This window comes from Palaemon carinicauda, chromosome 41 (assembly GCF_036898095.1).
Source record: "Palaemon carinicauda isolate YSFRI2023 chromosome 41, ASM3689809v2, whole genome shotgun sequence".
NCBI lineage: Eukaryota > Metazoa > Arthropoda > Malacostraca > Decapoda > Palaemonidae > Palaemon > Palaemon carinicauda.
Genome location: NC_090765.1, coordinates 963699 through 984739, shown reverse-complemented (window position 1 = coordinate 984739; position 21041 = coordinate 963699). Strand labels below are relative to the sequence as shown.

Sequence of the window (21041 nt, the reverse complement as noted above, 5' to 3'; positions counted from 1 at the left end):
TCTAATTCAGTAAAACATTCAGCGCCATTCATTTTATGTAAATCGTCATTTATACTAGGCATCGGTTCTGCATCAAATTCTGAATATTTATTAAGTTCTAAAATCAACACATAAACGTATACTTCCATTAGGTTTTCGTACAATAACAACAGGTGAACAATAATCAGAAGTTGAAGGTTGAATGATATCCATATCAATCATTCTATCTACCTCCTTATTGAATTCATCGAGCAAACTTAAAGGAATTCGGTAATTCTTAGCTCTGATTGGTTCATCACTTTGCAATTTTATATTATGAGAAATAGTCTTAGTACGACCAGGTGTATCACTCATGACGTCTGTAAATGACTTCAATAAACATTCAAGATCATTAATTTTATCAGGTGACAAAGATTCACAAAAGTTATAATTACCAGAGGTTTCATCTCTTGATGGCAATTCACAACAATTATCGTCACTAACGGCAATAACAGGCTGTACTTCAGCTTGAAGAGCTGAAAACAAATTTGATGAGTTTACAAGATCATTTACTTCTTGTTGAATTACACTAATCTTAGTTCTTCTATGAACATCAGTGATTATATATATGGACCTTTCCATTGCAAAGGAGTTTATTTGAACTATTTGGAAGCATAACCAAAACTTCATCATTAACCTTGAATTTACGAGAGGAGGTTTTCTTATCAAAATACTCTTTATATTTCTTTGCACTAACCTTGGCATTATTTACTGCAACTTCAGCCATGCTCTGCAATTTATCTCTAAGGTTAATTATGTATTGATAACTAGTAGTTAATTCTCCATCAATACTATCATTAGATACAAATTCATGCAAAATATGTAATGGACCTCTTACATTTCGACCGTACAGCAATTCAAAAGGACTGAACTTTAAACTATCATTTGGAATTTCACGATATGCAAATAAGGCAACATTAATGTATTTATCCCGTTCATTCGGATTATCAATTTCTTTGGGTATACCAACTCTACAAAATATCTCCATTAATGCTTCAGCTACAGAAACTGTATCAATATTGCGTAAAGCAACTGCTTCGGGATATCGAGTAGCCATATCTATCACCGTAAGAATATACTTATGACCTTTCTTAGTAGAAGGAGTGATAGGACCAATTAGATCAATAGCAATACGTGAAAAAGGTTAATTCACAATGGGCATTGGCACTAAAGGTACTTTCTTTGGTTTACTGCTGAACTTTTGACACGAATGACAAGATTTACAAAATCTATGTATATCTAAGCTTGCCCTCGACCAATAGAATTTCTGTATGATCTTATCTATAGTCTTACGAGATGAAAAGTGTCCCGCCAACAAAGATTCATGTGCTAACTTCATGATTATATTACGGTACTGAACTGGCACAACTAACTGTAATTTTCCCACATCTTCAAGTTTACTACTTTCAATGCACTTACGATATATTAAATCTCCAATATTTACGTATTTTACTGTCCGACATTTTAAGGTTACACTTTCTTTGTTATCAAGCAACTTACGGAAACTAGCAAATGAAGGACATTCTTTTTGATACTCACTAAATTCATCAGAATTAAGACCATATTCCTTATCCAAAGATACAAGATTACTAGACATAGGACGTTCCTTTACTTTACTCATAGCTTTTGCTCTCGTTACAACATTAATGTTAACGTTACGATCAGAAGCAAACTCATCACCGTTTATTAAACTTAAACCTGCATCAACATTATGTTTAAGTCCAGGTATAAGACCAATAATAACATCTGCGCAACATATGGGGGAAACAATAGCTTTAACTTTACCAGAAAAGAATTTAGACTCGACAATTGTATGCACTGTATTTAGGTACAAAGGTCTACCAAGACAGTCATAAAATTTCACTTTTCTGCCATGAGGGTAATTTAAAGGTACTAATGTATCTCTAACGACCACGGTATTGCACCCAGTATCAAAAACTATCTCAACTGACTGATCAAAAATCTTTCCATCGGTATCGGTTACACAATAATGCAAATTTTCTTCACGGCCAAGTACTACACTTATTTTCGGCACTACTTTATCAGATTTTTTATTTAATTTGTACACAGAGCAATTAGGACGAATATGACCAACTTCACCACAACGATGACATTTAAAATTAGAATCAGATTTAGTTACCGAATTCGAAACTTTAGGAGACTGAAATATTATCAGCATGAGGTTTAGAGTGAATTTTATCATTACTCCTAAGGCATTTCTTCATACCATGAGCAACTAGATATATATCTGCACTCTCAGCAAGTTGACATGAATTCTGAAATGACTGTTCTAGCAAAAATGAACGAAGATCATGAGAACAACTAGATAACATTTGATAAAAAATCATACAATCTCTAACAGATTCATAATTTTTCTCTACATTTGCTAGTTCCAACCACTTATCAAAATATTGTCCCAATTTACAATTGAACTGTACAAAACTTTCGTCAGTATCAATAATAGAATCTCTAAACTTCCTTCGATATACATAAAAATTTCCTTCGATATACATAAAAATTTAGGTGAAAAGCTTTAAGCAGAGCTTTCTTAAGTGAAACAAAATTATTGACAATATCGCTGGACAAGCTACAATAAATCTTCAAAGCTCTACCACGCAATAAAGTTCCCAATAACATTGAATAATCTTCTTTCCATTTGTAAAATTTCGCTAATCTCTCAAAGCGATCTATGTAAAAGTCTATTTCGTCTACGGTCTCGTCAAATGGTGGAATTTTAGGCAAAGAAGATCTTAAGGGATCAACAATGGGATTATGATCTGGAGTGTAATCAGGACTAGATCTCAATTTAAGTACCTCTAATTCATGTTTTCTCTCTCTCTCTAGTTTATCTAACTCACGCTTTGCGACTCTTTTCTTCCCTTTCTTCGTCTGCCTTCTTTCGGACTTCGTCATATTCTATCTGAAGCTTTATTGGTTTCTGTACAAATTCATTAATTTGAGTACCAGTAAGGCCTTGTTTAATTGCACTGTCAATTAACGGTTTAACATCCATAACAAAAATTAAAAATCACTACACGATACATAAACGTACAAAATAAATCCAAGTTACATTCCCTTGAAAACAAGTGAACGACGATTAGAAAATTACACTACGTGAGTAATCAAACATTGGAAAATGCAAACACTACCTAATGAAGGCGAAGTTTAATTTTGACCCACGCATAAATTATTTAACAGACTGCTAAGAACAAGTCACTTAACGCAAGCCCATTATAAGAATAACGCAGTTACATTGTTAGCAACTTGCGCAAACAACTTTTATATAAGTTTAAGAATGTACTCATATATTAAGCATTTTATCAGATACTCAACCTCTAATTAATGCAAGTATACTAATAAGAATGCAAAAGTTATTGTAAGCATATAATCAAGATACTTAACCTCTAATTAACGCTCTATACAAAAACGAATTGCAAAACTTAGAAAATATTTAAGCCAACAACAGGACAGCGACATACCAACAGCCATAAATTTCCATAAACTCCTTTTTAATAATTTCAAGGTCTTACCTTACTTCCATAGAATCAAAAGGGAAGATAAACAAGACTCCATTAGACACCAACAAATACCTGGGGTCCAAGTCCGACAATTTTCTTATCAAGTCCTGGTACCTACTCAACAAAATAGAAAACATAACATTAAATTCATGAACAAATCATCCTACTCACTGCGCCAATTGTCGAGTTATGGCCTTTAGATTTTATATTCCATGAACTCTGGTTCTCTTAAAAATATATTTGATTGTTCATTTTTAAGTTTCCTTGTTTATTATTTTAACAAAGGTATAGCATGAAAAATTCTATTAACTTAAAATATATTTACAAACTGAAACAAACAAAATTAATGTTTAACACCAGGAACTTCTATAATAATATATAGGTATATTGAAGATCTTACACGTATAATCAGGATCAGGAAAAGTACTGCACTTGATTACAGTCTGACGAAGAATCATGAGTATCTAAAGATGAAATATTTCAAGATCCAATGACCAAGAGTCTAAGGACTAAGGACAAAGTATGCAGAAGACTGATCCAGGTCTAAGGACTAAGGACCAAGTATGAAGACTGATCCAGGTCTAAGGACTAAGGACCAAGTATGCAGAAGACTGATCCAGGTCTAAGGAATAAGGACCAAGTAAGCAGAAGACTGATCCAGGTCTAAGGACTAAGGACCAAGTATGCAGAAGACTGATCCAGGTCTAAGGACCAAGGACCAAGTATGCAGAAGACTGATCCAGGTCTAAGGACCAAGGACCGAGTATGCAGAAGACTGATCCAGGTCTAAGGACTAAGGACCGAGTATGCAGAAGACTGATCCAGGTCTAAGGACTAAGGACCAAGTATGCAGAAGACTGATCCAGGTCTAAGGACCAAGGACCAAGTATGCAGAAGACTGATCCAGATCTAAGGACCAAGGACCAAGTATGCAGAAGACTGATCCAGGTCTAAGGACCAAGGACCAAGTATGCAGAAGACTGATCCAGGTCTAAGGAGTTCTTCAAAATATAAACATATTTACAGCTAAAAACTTGATATAATATAATTAAGTTCTTGACTGCAGAAAATGCACAATGAGGTAAAACAATGAAAACATTGTTTATACCTTTTAAACTTTTAAACACAGGTTAACATATGACATTTCCAATACACAAACAATCTTCATTATTTATACAGTATACACTTATAAACACTGAATCACTTTAACACGACATCATATAATACACTAATACATATAACAATTTATATAAAGGAGTCTATTCAGTACTTACTGGTGCGAATGGCTAGGTATCAGGTAGTGATTAGAGAAATGCCGGGGACTCTCCATGTTAAAAAAAAAAAAAAAAAAAAGGACAACAAAATAAACATAAATAACTTCTCTAGTCCATGGAGTGGAAACATATACAAGAGATGGCAGCACAACATTCCTCGACAGAAAGAAACTATAATTGCTATACTCTCTCTCTCTCTCTCTCTCTCTCTCTCTCTCTCTCTCTAACTAAATCCTCACTTTGAATAAGGAAGAAAAGAAACTATGATTGCTATACTTTTCCACATTCTCTCTCTCTCTCTCTCTCTCTCTCTCTCTCTCTCTCTCTAACTAAATCATCACTGTGAATAAGGAAGAAAAGAAACTATGATTGCTATACTTTTCCACATTCTCTCTCTCTCTCTCTCTCTCTCTCTCTCTCTCTCTCTAACTAAATCATCACTGTGAATAAGGAAGAAAAGAAACTATAATTGCTATACTTTTCCACCTCTCTCTCTCTCTCTCTCTCTCTCTCTCTCTCTCTCTAACTAAATCCTCACTTTGAATAAGGAAGAAAAGAAACTATGATTGCTATACTTTTCCACATTTTTTCTCTCTCTCTCTCTCTCTCTCTCTCTCTCTCTCTCTCTAACTAAATCATCACTGTGAATAAGGAAGAAAAGAAACTATAATTGCTATACTCTCTCTCTCTCTCTCTCTCTCTCTCTCTCTCTCTCTCTCAATCTAACTAAATCATCACTGTGAATAAGGAAGAAAAGAAACTATAATTGCTATACTTTTCCACCTCTCTCTCTCTCTCTCTCTCTCTCTCTCTCTCTCTCTCTAACAAAATCATCACTGTGAATAAGGAAGGAAAGAAACTTTAGTTGCTATACTTTTCCACATTCTCTCTCTCTCTCTCTCTCTCTCTCTCTCTCTCTCTCAATCTAATATAGAAAATTTGTGAGCTTTTTTTTTTGTAAATAGCCTATATTAGTTTTTATGAAATATTACGACATAACTGATGGGCATATCTTCCTGTTTCTCCTTCAAACCTAATAAAAGACATCCGATGTCATTATAGAATAAGAAGGATTAAAAATGCAACATTTATTAACATTATGATATAGACTTAGATAAAGGAATGAGACAGAATTAGATTTCATTTAGTCACCCTCGAAAGTCTACATAGAAAACGAAAAAAAACTGTGTAAGCGAGTTTTTTATTTTTTTGTAAAATCTATAGAAAAATTGCATTAATCTATCGTCTTTATAGTCAACAAGAATAAAGTTTTCATCCTTGTATTGTATAATTCAATATCTTTACTTATTAAGCCATTATATTGCAGCATCCTCATTTGAGGCCAGACATTCAAGAAATTTTTACTCCTTTTCTCATATCAATCTATCATATTTGATTATATGCATGGATTAATTATATCATATTACATCTCATGACATTTTCCTTATTAATATTAAGAACTTTATTAGACTTTAATAATCAACCAAAGTTGTACAAAAATGTGCTCTCATCCAATCATATTTTCAAGTATCTTTTTTTTCAAGTTTTTATAACTAATTTAAATTGAATTTCCTAAAGTATAGCAAATTTATCTATTACCCCATCATTCTAAGTAAAGAAAAAAAAAAAGTGAATTTTAGAGCAAATGAAGCTGTTCATAATTGACTTTGAAAATTGTCCTCAAATGAGGACGCTGAGATGAAGCTTTATAAATCGTGTTCAAACCTGTCAAAGTCTGCAGAATGTGGGCTTACCGGCTTGCCTCGTTATTTGTCTCAATTTCTTTAGAATCTGTGTTGTGGCCACAAACACTAAGAAAATATCCATGCATGTCAAGCACTATTTTGATTATTCAAAAAATTTCTTGAAATAAAAATAACAACATTGCTAAAAAGTTGTAATGACCTTGTTTATCTTATTATTTTCTTGACCTATCTTGGATTTATTAATATTCTAAATAATTTATAAGTGTGTGTGTGTGTGTGAGAGAGTGTGTTTGTGTGAGTGCGTATGTGTATGAGTGTGTGTGTTTTTTTGTTTTATTTCACATGTGCATGCATACATACATACATGAAAACATTTGCACATAGGTGTCTTTATATACTGTATATATATATATATATATATATATATATAATTTGTCTATTGCTTACCCTTCAGATGGAAAGTTTTAGTAAAGTGGGCTTTTCTATGAATGAAATCTTGGAGGAGTTATTCAATGAAGATGATGAAAGTGATAAAATCACTGTAAGAGTCGATGTAGTCATAATTCCCCCTGATGTTGACCCTTTGACAGATGAGGATGAGACACCTGATGATTTGATTGGAGAGGCAACAGTGCATGATGTTCCCGGAAGTATTGAGCTCCATATTGATTATAAGAAAAAATTCGGCAAAAGCGAAGCCGCAACATCAAATTGTACCTCATTAAATAAATAAAAAAAGGCAAAAATTCTCACCCGGCACCAAGAAAAGGAAACAAATGTAAATCAGAACCAAGTTGAAGACACAATCATTTCTATTAAACAAAAGTGAAACAGATAGGACAACTTTCTAGGACAATTTGAAAAAATGAATGAAGATCTAGATCACGTAACACCTCTGGAATTATTTAAAACAATAATGTCTCAAGATATTTATGATAACATTGTGAAGGAAAACAAACTGGATTTTGTGTTCAGTGTAGATTAATTGAAATCTCTCATAGGAATTCTTCTTTTGTCAAATTGCCACAAATTACCATCGGAGAGGCATTATTGATTGAATGATGAAGACTTGGGTATATCTATAGTAAAAAAAGCAATGTCTCGGAATAAATTTCCAGTTTTGAAGAGTGTTGTGCATTTCTGTGATGATAATGCAGATGCAGGAGCAACAAAGAGGATAAAGGATTCAAAGTAAGAAGCTTGTTTTCGAAGCTTCAGAAATCATTTATTCAATATGGACTATTTGAGGACTGCATTAGTGTTGACGAAATGAAACCTATAAGGTTTGAAAATAAACTTTAGGCGCTTTGCGTACCTCAGGGTACTGTTATAGTTTTTTTTTTTTTTTATCGTTACTGTGGTAGGAAACCTCAACCCAATAATAATGATGAAAGAGCATTGGGTTTAAAAGTTGTCTTGAAAATTCTTGAACCAGTAGCACATCCAGACTCTCATACTGTCTTTTTTCGTAGTTATTTTACTGGATATGAATTATTAGTTCACCTACGAAATGTTGGGTTCAAGCGTCGGGAACACTCACAGAAAATCGTTTGAAGATTTGTATATTGAAATGAAAAAAAGATATATGAGAAAAGAAATAAGAGGCTCCTATGACTACAGGTTTGGCATCAAGGAATAAATACTGATGGTAAAGTGACTAGATAACAAATGTGTTACTGTTGGAACTAATTACGACACTGTAGAACCCCTTGCAAAGATCCAACGTTGGATTAAAACATCAAAGTCAAAAGGAAGTGTTCCTCAACCAAATGCAATTTTCAACTATAATAAATTTGTGGGGGTGTAGATCACCATGATTGGTTAGTAGGGAAATATTCAGTTTCTATTCGTGGAAAGAAATGGTATTAGCCTTTAATCATTAGAGTGTTTGACATGGCAGTTGTGAACTCATGGATCATTTATAAATTGCTTCACCAAGAATATGGTATTACACATCTGAGCTGATTAGATCTCAAAAGGGCTATATCTGTGGCTTATCTGAAATTAGCTTGCATGGAAGGCTCAGTAGGAAGACCCCGGATACCTTAGAATCTCGCACAAATTTTGCCGATGTTCGTTGTGATAGTAAAGACCATTTTATTGAAAAGCGCAACAATCAGCAGAGGTGTATGGACAAACCATGTAAAACAAAATCAAGCACCTATTGTGCAAAATACTATGTGACTTTTTGTATCAAATGTTTCGGCTCCTATCATAAAAGAAAATAATTTCGCCAGGTATAATAATAAAAAAAACTCCATTTTTTTTTTTCAGGTAAAGCTTAGGTGAGAATTCATAACATTTGAGTAAGATTGATAATATGTAACTATTTATCTTTATCTGAAAAGATGATACTTTATTTAGTAAATATAAACTTAAAACCTATTGTCCCAGTTTCCTCTTGAGGACAGCTTGAAAACTTGATTTTATACCCCTTTGTCACCGCTTCCTCATTTGAAGACACCTTATTGTATGCTAACCGTTAAAAATATATTTTTTCTCTCTACTTCATATGTATACTTGCCTCCTAAATACATATTATTTTGGAAAAAAGGTCCAGAAATTAAAAAAATAAAAAAGTTGGGATTTAATGGGTAGAGTTTAGTTTTCAATTTGGTTAAGTATTATAAGAATTACCGTTTTGTTTTTCGTGACCTATCTTGCCCTATCTTGGCTAACCTCATGTTTTGAACGAAAAGAATGGAATCGGGATCTTCATGAAATTACTGAAACCTTTTGAAAAATCATTTAAGTATTCAAAATTGATCTTAAATTTTCGTATTCATACTTACAAGCCCCCAGCGAAGCACCACATACCGACAGACTTACACTCTGCAATGTACGTCTTCCTACGCAACGACACTAGCAAGCCACCACTAACGCCCCCTTACACGGACCCTTTCCTTGTGATCCGACGCAATACGAAAGCATTCCTACTAAACATTCGTGGCAAAGAAGACTGGGTCTCCATTGATCGTCTAAAACCTGCTTATCTCCTGCCAGATGACCTGCCTACAGTTCGCCTCTCTAGATCAGGGCGCCCTATTTAACATGTACAGTATGTCATTTTAAGGGGAGAGGGGAGCTTTGTACCACTCGTGTGTCACACGATCATACATAGTAACGACATTTCTTTTTTTTTGTATATATTATCCTTTGTATCTTCGCTCTCCCCTCGCACTGACAGCAACTTGTATTAACATGTCTGTCTATTTCATTGTTAACTGCTAACAGAACCGGTTGCCGGTCACACGATCATACATAGTAACGACATTTCATTTTTTTTGTATATATTATCCTTTTGTATCTTCGCTCTCCCCTCGCACTGACAGCAACTTGTATTAACATGTCTGTCTATTTCATTGTTAACTGCTAACAGAACCGGTTGCCGGTTAGACAAGAAATAGCATGTTTGTTTTTTGTGACCCTGTCAAGACCTAGTGTGTATATATACCTGATGTGTCTATAATAAAGTTCTCAGTTGCATTCAACTCGCCTTTGGTTCACAACCTCTCATGGCTCGTCACAGGCCAGACAGTACTACATTGGATTTGTCTCTCTGGTTACGGTTCATTTTCCGTTTGCCTACACATGCACCGAATAGTCCGGACTATTCTTTACATATTCTTCCCTGTCCTCATACACCTGACAACACAGATTATCAAACAATTCTTCTTCACTCAAGGGGTTACATTGTTCAGTGGCCACTTTCCTCTAAGTAGGGGTAGAGGAGACTCTTCAGCTATGGTAAGGAGCTCGTCCAGGAGAAGGACACTCTGAAATCAAACCATTGTTCTCTGGTCTTGGATAGTGTCATAGCCTCTGTACCATGGTCTTCCACCGTCTTGGGTTAGAGTTCTCTTGCTTGAGGGTACACTCGGGCACACTATTCTATAATTTTTCTTCCTCTTGTTTGATGAAGTTTTTATAAGTTATAAAGGAGAAGTTTATTTAAATGTTGTTACTGTTCTTAAAATATCTTAGTTTTCCTTGTTTCCATTCCTCACTTGGATATTTTCCCTGTTGGAGCCCTTGTGCTTATACCATCCTGATTTTCCAACTAGGGTTGTAGCTTATATAATAATAATAATAATAATAATAATAATAATTATATCAGCTAAGGTTGTAACTTAGGTAATAATAATAATAATAATAATAATAATAATAATAATAATAATAATAATAATAATAATAATAATAATAATAAGTAGGGTAGTAGCTTAGCTAATAATAATAATAATAATAATAATAATAATAATAATAATAATAATAATATCTTTATTATTTGTAGATTGCTCCACCTTACGTGGGGCACAAGCTCTTGCGTCGAAACCCCCTAATGATAATCATATCAAATCTTCAAAGTAACAATAGTTCTATCTACCTAAATATTTCCTCTTTGTATCATTCAAAGAATTGTTTTGTCCACAACATATGTGGACACGAAGTCTTGAACATCTGTCAGTTGCATTTCTACACAGCTAGGAAATATGCAGTGACCACTCTTACTTAAGGACTAAGGCAGGAACTACGAGACATGGGATCAAATATCCGCGTCTCTGTGAGTATAATCTCTCTCTCTCTCTCTCTCTCTCTCTCTCTCTCTCTCTCTCTCTCTCTCTCTCTCTCTCTCTCTCTCTGAAGATTCATATTATCCTGATGACTGGAGGGTAAAACGTAATCAGGGGCTCTGTGAGTATGATCTCTCTCTCTCTCTCTCTCTCTCTCTCTCTCTCTCTCTCTCTCTCTCTCTCTCTCTCTTTGAGATTATAATAATAATAATTAAATAGCAAGATATAATTCCTTTTTATCTGCTTTTAATTTCCCAAAAAACAAACCATTTCTATCAAGTAATACTCGATTCTCTAAGTAGCCTAAATTAACTTGATTTATGAGGAATAAAAATGATTAGTAATCACCTGACAGAATGAAAAAAGAAACAAATATAGAAGTTGCAAAAGTAATTGGCACCAAAAAAAAAAAAAAAAAAAAAAAAAAACATATTAAGCGAATGATAAAAATAAGATACTTTGAAAGACCATTTAATTAAAAATAATACAAACACGAAATTTCAAAATGTTATGCATGTAATTTAGAAAACATATTTCTTAAGCATACACCATTTGTCAATTACTATACTGTAGTATGTTGAATAAACTCAGGGGCTCATGTGGATTATTTGTTTCCTTATTTCCTTTCCTCACTGGGCTATTTTTCTGTTTCAAGCCCAAGGCTTATAGGATCCTACTTTTCCAATTAGGGTTATAGCTCAGCTTATAATAATAATAATAATAATAATAATAATAATAATAATAATAATAATAGATATTTATTGTAGTTACTCCACATGTGCTCTCTTTGTTTTCTTCTCAATGAACAATCTACCAAGTATATAAAATATTTTAGGGTTGTCTCAGATAATGCTCAACCAGTGTTTTCGTTGCCTATAATGCGTCAACACCAGGATCTGTTATACTGTCACGACAAACTTAGTTGATAAACTATAATTTTAAGGTTTACTGCTGTTGATTTCGATCATTTACTTCTATTTCAGATTCACGAAATCATAGTTCGACCAGCGAAAGAGAAAGAACTGCAAGACATGTTGAAGGTGTGAATGAGCCAGCTGCTCGTAACTGGAGTCCCACATTCCCCGATACACAGCTTTCCGTTCTCCTGTATTTTAGTTTCCGTTGGGTCTAAGTTTAGGGAGTAAGCTGTTTAAGACAAGATTTGGAATCTTGTGTAATGTTTTTAAAAGCTATGACAATCTCCAAATTATACACCATCGCCTTTCATAACTGCAGCCTGTATTTCTTAGGATATTTTATCCTTTGTGTTATCAGAATACTTGCATCATATAATCAAATCTTAATCATTAGTCGTGCATACACTTACTGATGCTTTCATAATTCCTTACCTAAAAATCTATGATGAGAGCCTGAGTTATTACGGATTTAATGCATATACATGGTTGAATCAAGCTTTAGGCCTACCAGAACTTCTTGTAAAACTACAACCTTAATTGTTTGTTCTATATCATAAACATTGCTGGTGCTTTTATAATGCCTTCACTAAAAATTTATGATAAGGAGAGACTGAGTTATTACGGATTTAATGCATATACATGATTAAAACAAGCCCTAGACCTACCCAAACTTTTTATAAAACTCCAACCTTAATTGTTTGTTCTATATCATGAAATTTACGGGGGATCAACCTTTTTGTAAAACTTCAACATAAAATGTTTGTTCTATATCATAAATAAATTTTGCTGGGGATCAAATACTGTATATGTCTTGTGGAAAATCTACTTACCGCGCATAGACCGTGCTGGATGTTTCCAGAACTGAGGTGACCTCTCCGGTCGATTGTTCGTTTACATTAAGAAGGGTACATGTGTTTCTGTATGATTCCAGTATGTTTTCTATTATAGTTATTATTATTATTATTATGACTAGGTAAGCTACAACCCTATTTGGGAAAGCAAGATGCTATGAGCCCAGTGGCTTCAACAGAGAAAATATACAGTTTATGTAAGACTGATAATTCTGAATACCCTCAGTTCTGTTCTGTTCTGTTTGGTCATACAGCCAGTCAGTTAGTTGTACCACGCAGTGCTCTCTTTATATTTGCTTATATATTATAGAAGACTGCATCCATCAAGCCTATAATAATCCACCTGATAATTAATGTAGAATTGTATTATTACTACGCCGCCTACCGCTCGTGCCAATAACCAAGATTAATTAACATTTATCAATAATGTTGAGTTGTTCTACAAATAAATTTTATACCAGATAAGACACCTGTATTTTTTGTTTATTCATCTGTTAGACCAAGAGTTCACCACATGGGGTGAATGTAGCCCCAGTGGTACATTTTTACTCTTCAGAAATTTTATGGCCTTCTGTTAAGGCCCTCTCTGAGTGGTGATACCTTAACGTGGTGAAAGGGTTTGCGTATGATCATGATCAGCGAAGCTTTACTTGTCAGGGCCATCCTTACTTGGCTGGTTTCCTCTGAGTGATAAGACATAAATCCCCCATCATTACCAAATAGCAGTGGCCAGCGGGGAGATGAAATCTGGCCAAAACCCAGACATGAATACAGGACATGTCTGAGGCCTTTGTCCTACAGTGGACTAGAAACGGCTGCATTTTCTTGTGTCGTTGTTATTGATACTGTTGTTGTGAAAACGCCAGTAATTTGATATCCTTAGGCCTTCACTCATAGCTAGATTGATATCTAAGGGAAAATCAAATCCAACTGTCCCTGTGAGCTAAGGACGATCTACATGTCAAGCTAATATATCACCATGCCATCCGCCGAACTGGGGTTCGAGACTAGCTCAAGCTCGATAGTTTTTTGTAGTGTCTGCAACCTCACCATCTTTTTGAGCTAAGGAGGGGAGTTTAGGGGAGCTTGTAGGTCTACCTGCTGAGTCAATAGCAACCATTGTCAGGCCCTTCCTGGTCCTAGCTTGGGTGGAGAGGGGGCTTGGCTGTTTATCATATCTGTTTGACGTTGTTACTGTTTTTAAAATGATTTATTGTTAATTTGTTCTCATCATTTATTTATTTCCTTATTTACTTTCCTCACTGGGCTCTTTTTCCCTATTGGAGCCCTTGGGCTTATAGCATCTTGCTTTTTCAACTAGTGTTGTAGCTTGGCTAGTAATAATAATAATATATATGGTCAGTTTCTAGGGCATTGTCACTGACCCTTGAACAACTATTTCCTCGCCCTCCCTTATCATTTATAAAGGTTGGATATTTGCCAACTCTATTTAACCAAAAAAAATATTTCTATCTAACTATCTAAGGAAAATATAAAATCGATGAGAATTTGGGGTGCTATAATTAAAAAAATAAAGTAATTACATGAAATTACAGCAAAATCCTTATCAAATCATAACCACACTACAACCTTTTGATCAGTAATATGTTTATAAACTCCTGATGCCTCATAAAACAGCAAATAATAATAATAATAATAATAATAATAATAATAATAATAATAATGATAATAATAATAATAATAATAATATTGATACTACTACTACTACTACTACTACTACTACTACTACTACTAATAATAATAATAATAATGATAATAATATTGATAATCTATCTACTGTATATACCAAGACACTTCTCTTAATTTTGGGGGGTAGCCAACATCAAACAAATGAAAAAAAAGGGGGACCTTTCCTCTCTACGCTCCTCCCAGCCTGACGAGGGACTCAACCAAGTTCGGCTGGTACTGCTAGGGTGCCACAGCCCACCCTCCCCCATTATCCACCACAGATGAAGCTTCATAATCTGAATCCCCTACTGCTGCTACCTCCGTGGTCATCCAAGGCGACCGAAGGAAGCAGCGCGGCCTACCGGAACTGCGTCACAATCGCTCGCCATTCATTCCTATTTCTAGCACGCTCTCTTGCCTCTCTCACATCTATCCTCCTATTACCTAGAGTTTTCTCCACGCCATCCATCCACCCAAACCTTGGCCTTCCTCTTGTAATTCTCCCATCAACTCTTGCATTCATCACCTTCTTTAGCAGACAGCCATTTTCCATTCTCTTAACATGGCCAAACCACCTCAACAGATTCATATCCACTCTAGCTGCTAAATCATTTCTTACACCTGTTCTCACCCTCATTACTTCATTCCTAACCCTATCTACTCGAGATACACCAGACATACTCCTCAGACACTTCATCTCAAACACATTCAATTTCTGACTCTCCGTCTCATTCATTCCTCACAACTCCGATCCATACATCACAGTTGGTACAATCACTTTCTCATAGAGAACTTTCTTTACATTAATGCCTAACCCTCTATTCTTTTCCACTCCCTTCACTGCCCCCAACACTTTGCATCCTTCATTCACTCTCTAACGTACATCTGCTTCCACTCCACTATTTGCTGCAACAAGAGACCCCAAGTACTTACACAGATCTACTTCTTCAAGTACCTCTCCATTCAACATGATATTCAACCTCTCACCACCTTCCCTTCTCGTATATCTTATAACCTTACTCTTACCCACATTAACTCTCAACTTCCTTCTCTCACAAACCCTTCCTAATTCTGGCACTAATCGGCCAAGGTTCTCTTCCGAGTCTGCAATTAGTACAGTATTATTCGCAAACAACACCTGATTTAGGCTACCTCCCATTCATGATCATTCTCGTCTATCAGTTTCAATCCTCGTCCAAGCACTCAAGCATTCACCTCTCTCATCACTCCTTCAATATATAAGTTAAACAACCATGGCGAAATCACACATCTCTGTCTCAGCCCCACTCTCACTTGAAACCAATCACTCATTTCATTTCCTATCCTAACACATGCTTTCCTACCTTTGTAGAAAATTTTCACTGCTTGTAACAACCTTCCACCAGTTCCATATAACCTCATCATATTCCACATCGCTTTCCTATCAACTCTATCATACGCTTTCTCCACATCCATAAACGCAACATACACCTCCTTACCTTTTGCTAAATATTTCTTGCATATCTGCCCATGTGTAAAAATCTGATTCATGCAACCCCTACCTCTTCTAAAATCACCCTGTACCTCTAAGATTGCATTCTCTGTTTTATCCTTAATCCTATTCATCAGTACTCTACCATATACTTTTCCAACCTCACTCAACAAACTAATACCCCTTGAATTACAGCACTCATGCATATCTCCTCCACCTTATATAGTAGTACGATACATGCACAAACACAATCTACTGGTACAATTGACAACACAAAACACATATTAAACAATCTCACCAACCATTCAAGTACAGTCACACCCCCTTCCTTCAACATCCCAGCTCTCATACCATCCATACCAGGTGCTTTTCCTACTCTCGTTTCATCTAGTGTTCTCCTCATTGATAATAATAATAATAATAATAATAATAATAATAATAATAATAATAATAATAATAATAATAATAATTATAACACCAGATGAATATCTAAAAGCAGGTACTAAATAGATATGAATGCATAAATCATTGTAATAATTAGCAGATTTTGAACAAGCACACTTTTCAGCATTTTCCTCCGAGTAGCAATGGAATAGTCTCAGTAAATATAATATACTCTTACGAAACTGGCCTAGTGTAGAGTAAATATTGTAGTTTATGGATAATTTTATTTATATTTATTTATATTGCTTTCATTCGTGATTGAAGAGATGATACCCAGCCCATAAAAAAGGCTACTCTCATATAGAATTATACTGTAAGTAGTTTATGTAAATTACGTAAGACTCGTCATAAGTTTCATTATATTCTTTATTCAAGTTAAAATATGTAATTTACATATATTTTTTAAAGAATTAACTTTTCATTTCACGTATGTTTGCTATGAAGTCTTGCGTAGTCTATTTGAAAGTGTTGTAGGATTCATGCGAGACAGGAACAAGGGCTTAGGTAATGATCTTTTATACTTCATGATGTATTGCGTCATGTTTGAGAGAGAATGTCAGAACATGTGCTTTGGAATGTTCTTTAACAGGTGCTTTCGAATTTTTGAGAGTAGCCGGTGAGAGGAGGTTATCTTTTTTTTTTTTTGTTAATTCGAGGACAATAGGTGGGCGGAGCTAGCTGGGAAGTCATCTCGCTGGTGCATTGCCGTGTATCTGAGAGTTACCAAAACCCCCTAATTCGCCTTGGCTTTTTTATCTAGTTGGAAACTTTGATGCCCTTAGGCATAGCCCCCCCACTCTTCCCAAACAAGTTGGAAGCTTCTAGAATTAGCCAAAATTTCATATATAGGTGACCCAGGGTTGGGTTAGAGTCAGAGACAGACAGACATAGAGATAGAGTTAAAACTGCAGCCAGAAGATAGCCTCCTTCCCCTCTCCCTCTCTCATTCCCGACCGTAACCCAGTTTATTGTCGGAAATGTTCAGTGCGTGCTAGTGTGTCCTCTCCACACTGTGCCCCAAAGCAAATCGTGTGTTATGCAGGACTATAAGGTAATTTTTTAATTCATTGTATTAGGGTGAGTGCTTGCATTTAGAATTCATTGTATTAGGGTTAGTGTTGGCATTGTATAACGTTTTTTGTGAATGGCCCTGTAGGCAGGATAGGTTTGTAAAGTGATCTGGTTAACTATAATTCATTTTGAGTCAAACTTAAATCATTATATAATTTCAGAATTATTTCAAAGATTTGTATTACTTTCATTGCATTGTTTCATTTCTAATGTTTAAGGTTTATTCAAGTCAAGTTATATAATTTCTGATTGTAAAAGTTTTGTCTTATTCTAAGATTTATTCAGACTTAATTTTTCCAGTGACTTAGTTTTGTTATTTGTAATTTATATTGTATATATCTATTTTTGTAATGAGTGTATTATTCCAATCATCACTATTTAAGACCAGTTTCCGACCGATTCCTGTTAAGAACCACAGTGAGAGTTAAATAAGTGTTATTAATACTTAAAAGTAATTATCCAGTTTGGTTTTGAGAGTGCTTAAGAGACCTATGGATATTCAGTGCTTTATATATTCCTGTCTAGGAGTTAGTTAACGGTCTCAGAATTCGTGTATTAATGTTTTAAAGTGTAACAGTTTTAATGTAAAAGCAAACAAGGTAATTTGGAAATCTGAGAGGTTAATTTACTTGCTAGTCGTAGTATGTTTGGTTCCCAGTCACGAGCCTTAGTATAGTCTATTTTTTAATCCAGACTTGGGGAGTCATAGTCGTATAATATATCTAAGGTGCTCAGACCCGGGATCCATACAGTATAATAATACAAGAATTCATCAATAGAATAAACAGGGTAAATATAATATACATATATACAATATTTATGGATAATCAGTATATCATTCCTTTTCCACTAAAGTTTTTCAGTTGATAATAAAACTCATCTGTTATGTACTAAAAGTATGAAAAACTCAAAATACGAAATCGTCCTAAAGACTGTCACCAGAGCATAATTTTTGGTCGTTTTTAACATATATGACCCACTCTTCAAACCATGTAGGACTACTTCAAGCTATCTGTCCCCTAAGCTTCATGACAAGTAGGCTTACTTCTACCTATCTGTCTCTTAATCTTCATACCAAGTAGGCCTACTTCAGGCTATCTGCCCCGCAATCTTCATACCAAGTAGGCCTATTTCAGATTGTCTGTCCCCTAAGCTTCATACCAAATAGACCTACTTTAGACTATCTGTCCCCCAATCTTCATACCAAGTAGGCCTATTTCAGACTATCTGTCCCCCAATCTTCATACCAAGTAGGCCTACTTCAGGCTATTTGTCCCTCAAGCTTCATACCAAGTAAGTCTATTGCAGACTGTCTGTGCCTCAATCTTCATACCAAGTAGGCGTACTTCGGGCTGTCTGTCCTCAAATTTTCATACCAAGTAGACTACTTCAGACTGTCTGTTCCCCAATCTTTCTATCAAGTAAACCTACTTCAGAGGGGCGGCTAAATTGTTGTCAGTACGTTTATACCCATTTTACTTTGACGAATATTGATACCTTCAGGCTTGCCAACTAAAAAAAAAATTAAAAAAAAAAGAAAATCTGCCCCGGTGACATGCCAACCTCTAAAAGAAGTGAAAGTCTTTCAAAAGACTTGTTGCCTTTTGGAATAGAATTGTCAGGTCAGAAATATGTCTCATAATCTCCTTCTCTTTCTTCTTCTTCCCATTGACATCAAGGTTTTTATGTTCGTAGAGGAGATCACTTATCCCCGGAAACCCTGAGGCTTCGTAGCTGTCAAACTGGCTTGGGGCAAAGAGGGCGTGTCTGAAATACAAGAAATATTATTATTATTATTATTATTATTATTATTATTATTATTATTATTATTATTATTATTATTATTATTATTATTATTTATTTATTTATTTATTTATTTATTTATATGTTTATTATTATTATTATTATTATTATTATTATTATTATTATTATTATTATTATTATTATTATTATTATTATTATTATTATTACTTGCTAAGCTACAAAACTAGTTGGAAAAGCAAGATGCTATAAGCCCAAGGGCTCCAACAGGAAAAATAGCCCAGTGAGGAAAGAAAATATCGAAACCAAAAGAAAAGTAATTAGTAATTAATATAAAATATTTCAAGAACAGTAACAGCATTGAAATAAATATTTCATAAATAAACTACAAAAAATTGAAAAATAAAATAACAAGAGGAAGATAAATAAGATAGAATAGTGTGTCTGAGTGTACCCTCAGGCAAGAGAACTCCACCCCAAGACAGTGAAAGACCATGGTACAGAGGCTATGGCACTACCCAAGACTAGAGAACAATTGTTTGATTTTGGATTGTCCTTCTCCTAGAAGAGCTGCTTACCATAGCTAAAGAGTTTCTTCTACCCTAAGAAGAGAGTGAACATCGTATTTAATTTAGAGGTTGTCTATTTAGATCTTCCATTTGGTAGCTTATTTTATTACGATATAAGTATGGAAATAATTTTTTTAATTAAAAAACAGATAACTAAATTTGGTGTTATAAGATTGAATTAGTTTGACCTCTGTGCATACAACATTTATAACTAGGTTGTAGGAAGCAAAGCTACGTGCCTGCTTAGAATAATCTGATAGTACAGATAATAGTTTAGCATTATTATTATTATTATTATTATTATTATTATTATTATTATTATTATTATTATTATTATTATTATTATTATTAATAGTAGTAATAGTAGTAGGCTATGTACCAACCGTGTGTCACACGGTCGTACATAAATAATTTTGTATATATTATGCTTGTATCTGCGCTCTTCCCTCGCACTAAAAAGAACCAGAATAGACATGTTGGCGTGTCGCCTATGTAACATTGTCATTTTCTCGAACATGTATTTTCCTGTTGCATTGAGGTTTTGTATATAAAGGAGTGTGTTCTTTAATAAAGATACTCAGTTGATTGCATCCTGCCCTTGAGTTCACAACCCTCTCTCTGCTCGTCACATTGGTGACCCCGGAAGTTAACTCGCTCCCACCGACTTCCACCCCCACCCCCTCGCCCCTCCATCGTTGGTACTATGGCGGACTCTACGGCAGTTGGTGCTGCGGCCGCTCCATTCAAGCTACAACCCTAGTTGGAAAAGCAGGATCCTATAAACCCAAGGGCTCCAACAGGGAAAATATAGCCCAGTGAGGAAAGGAAATAAGGAAATGAATAAACTACAAGAAAAGTAATAAATACTCATATGAAACATTTTAAGAACTGTAACAGCATTAAATTAGATATTTCAAACATAAACTACAAAAAGAGACTTATGTCAGCCTGTTCAACATAAAAACATTTGCTGCAAGTATAAACTTTTGAAGTTCCATTGATTCAAGTACATGATTAGGAAGATCATTTCCCAAATTAGTCACACTTGGTAGAAATTTTTCTTAATTTTATAAAGATCTATAGTCTATTCCACTAAAAGAAATTCATAATATAGTCAGTCTTTTTAACTCTATTCGGGGAAGGATATTTAAACAGGTCCCTGTTACATACACTATATCTCT

General features: G+C 34.6%; 1 protein-coding gene across 1 annotated transcript in view; it reads right to left on the bottom strand.

The window, feature by feature from the left end:
• Nucleotides 1–14637: 14637 nt before the first annotated feature.
• Nucleotides 14638–21041, bottom strand: part of LOC137632196 (N-acetylated-alpha-linked acidic dipeptidase 2-like) — an 81281-nt gene continuing 74877 nt past the window's right edge. Inside the window, exon 18 of the mRNA XM_068364081.1 lies at nucleotides 14638–19297. Within this exon, the coding sequence (XP_068220182.1) occupies nucleotides 19096–19297 (202 nt within the window). The 3' untranslated portion in view covers nucleotides 14638–19095. The remainder of the gene's footprint in view (nucleotides 19298–21041) is intronic.